Source organism: Trachymyrmex septentrionalis, unplaced genomic scaffold, assembly GCF_001594115.1.
Source record: "Trachymyrmex septentrionalis isolate Tsep2-gDNA-1 unplaced genomic scaffold, Tsep1.0 scaffold114, whole genome shotgun sequence".
NCBI classification, from domain to species: domain Eukaryota; kingdom Metazoa; phylum Arthropoda; class Insecta; order Hymenoptera; family Formicidae; genus Trachymyrmex; species Trachymyrmex septentrionalis.
In genome coordinates, this window is record NW_017304269.1 from 1,582,985 (window position 1) to 1,584,597 (window position 1,613).

General features: G+C 43.8%; 1 protein-coding gene across 1 annotated transcript in view; it reads right to left on the reverse strand.

The window, feature by feature from the left end:
- LOC108753605 (nuclear factor of activated T-cells 5) overlaps window positions 1-1,163 on the reverse strand; it is a 40,382-nt gene extending 39,219 nt beyond the window's left edge. Inside the window, exon 1 of the mRNA XM_018495356.1 lies at window positions 965-1,163. Coding sequence (XP_018350858.1) covers window positions 965-1,043 — 79 coding nt within the window. The 5' untranslated portion in view covers window positions 1,044-1,163. The remainder of the gene's footprint in view (window positions 1-964) is intronic.
- Window positions 1,164-1,613: the final 450 nt, after the last annotated feature.

The following is a 1,613-nucleotide window of genomic DNA, read 5'->3' on the forward strand; positions in this document are numbered from 1 at the left end:
TATAAACAATTTACATTGCTACAATATAAAACAACATTGGGTAAATGTCGGATAATCTAATCTCGCTTGGCCGATGTCGCGCGACGTGATTAGCCTAATATTCGGGCTGTGTTCGATTTCGTTTGCAAATGTTCGATCATTCATCTTACTTCTAATCAAAGAGAAACAAAAGAACATATTATTTCTACGTTACAACTTTTTTTGAACTTAGTTGGATTAAAATAAAAAATTTCCTACTTATAATTTTGAATTTAAGTAGCATATATGGTCCATTTTTTAATAAAAATTTTTTTATTCAATTAGATTGAAAAACTGCATTTCATATTCAGAATATTGAATCGGCAGTATTCACGTTGCACAGAAATTGCTGGTATCATTTTTTAATTTAATTAAATTAAAAAAACTGTACTACCTATTCACAATTCTGAATTGAGTAGTCCATATTCACGATCCACAGAAAATGCTATTATTTTTAGATTGAAAGCCATAAAGATGTGCTCTATGCAATTCCTATAAATGAATAAAAATGCATTCAGGATTGAAAAGGCATAGACATTTGCTTTACGCAATTCCTATAAATGAATAAAAATGCATTCAGGATTGAAAGGATTCATTTTAACATTCATGAATACGTATTTCTGAAAATCTGAATCCATTTTAATCCATTTCAATCCATTCTCATTTGCTGGGACGCAGCTCACTGTCATGCATCGCTCCAGCTGGTGTGTTTCAGTGTGTTTATATACATGGTCGATATCGCGGGGAGCAGGAGGCCCTCACGACAGAGATGAGCGGCTGGGGAGGGGACCCGAATGCATGAAGGGGGTGAGCGGAAGGTCGAAATGTGTGTGTGAGAGAGAGAGAGAGGGGGGGGAGGGAGTGAAACGGAGACTGGTGGAGTGAGTGAGAATCGTGCGGCGATCTCGCGGGTTTTGTGCGTAGCGGTCGCTCGATTGGCACTTACCGGCCGCGGATCTGGCACCGTTTTTTCCATGATGCCTGCGATATTTCTTCACCGTCGCAGTCCGGCTCTTCAGCAACATCGTACACGCACTCGCACGCGATCACTTCCAACGGCGGTGAATCCGCTACGCATTATTATGTGGCCGTGCGGCGGCCATGTTTACTTGCTCTCTGCTGCTCGACTGGCGAAGCCCCGCAGCACCGCCACCGCGGTCACGCCGCTCGTGGCTCGCCTCGGCTCGGCTCGGCTCGGCCTTTGGCTCGCGGCCATGCCGTCGCTCGTCTGCCGTCGCTACGCGCCGCTGACGTCACGCGGCAAGTCGTCTGCACCCGCGCCGCGCCGCCGCGCGCGCACTCGCCACGTGTCAGGATCGTCGCGCATCATGCGCGCGCCCGTCACATGATCGCTGCCTGTTATGGACGTTCTCGATTGTTTTCGATCTGTCAATGTTCCTTCCCCAGAATTCTCTTATCAGTTCTTACAAAAGAGATTTATTTTATTTAAAATGATTTAAAATCTTTTCTTAGACAAAAGAAATTGTATTCAAACATTTCACGTTCTCGATTAGCCTCGATCTATGAATATCCTTCCCTGATGCTCCAGAATTCTCTTATCAGTTCTCACAAAAAAGATTTATTTTATTTAAAAT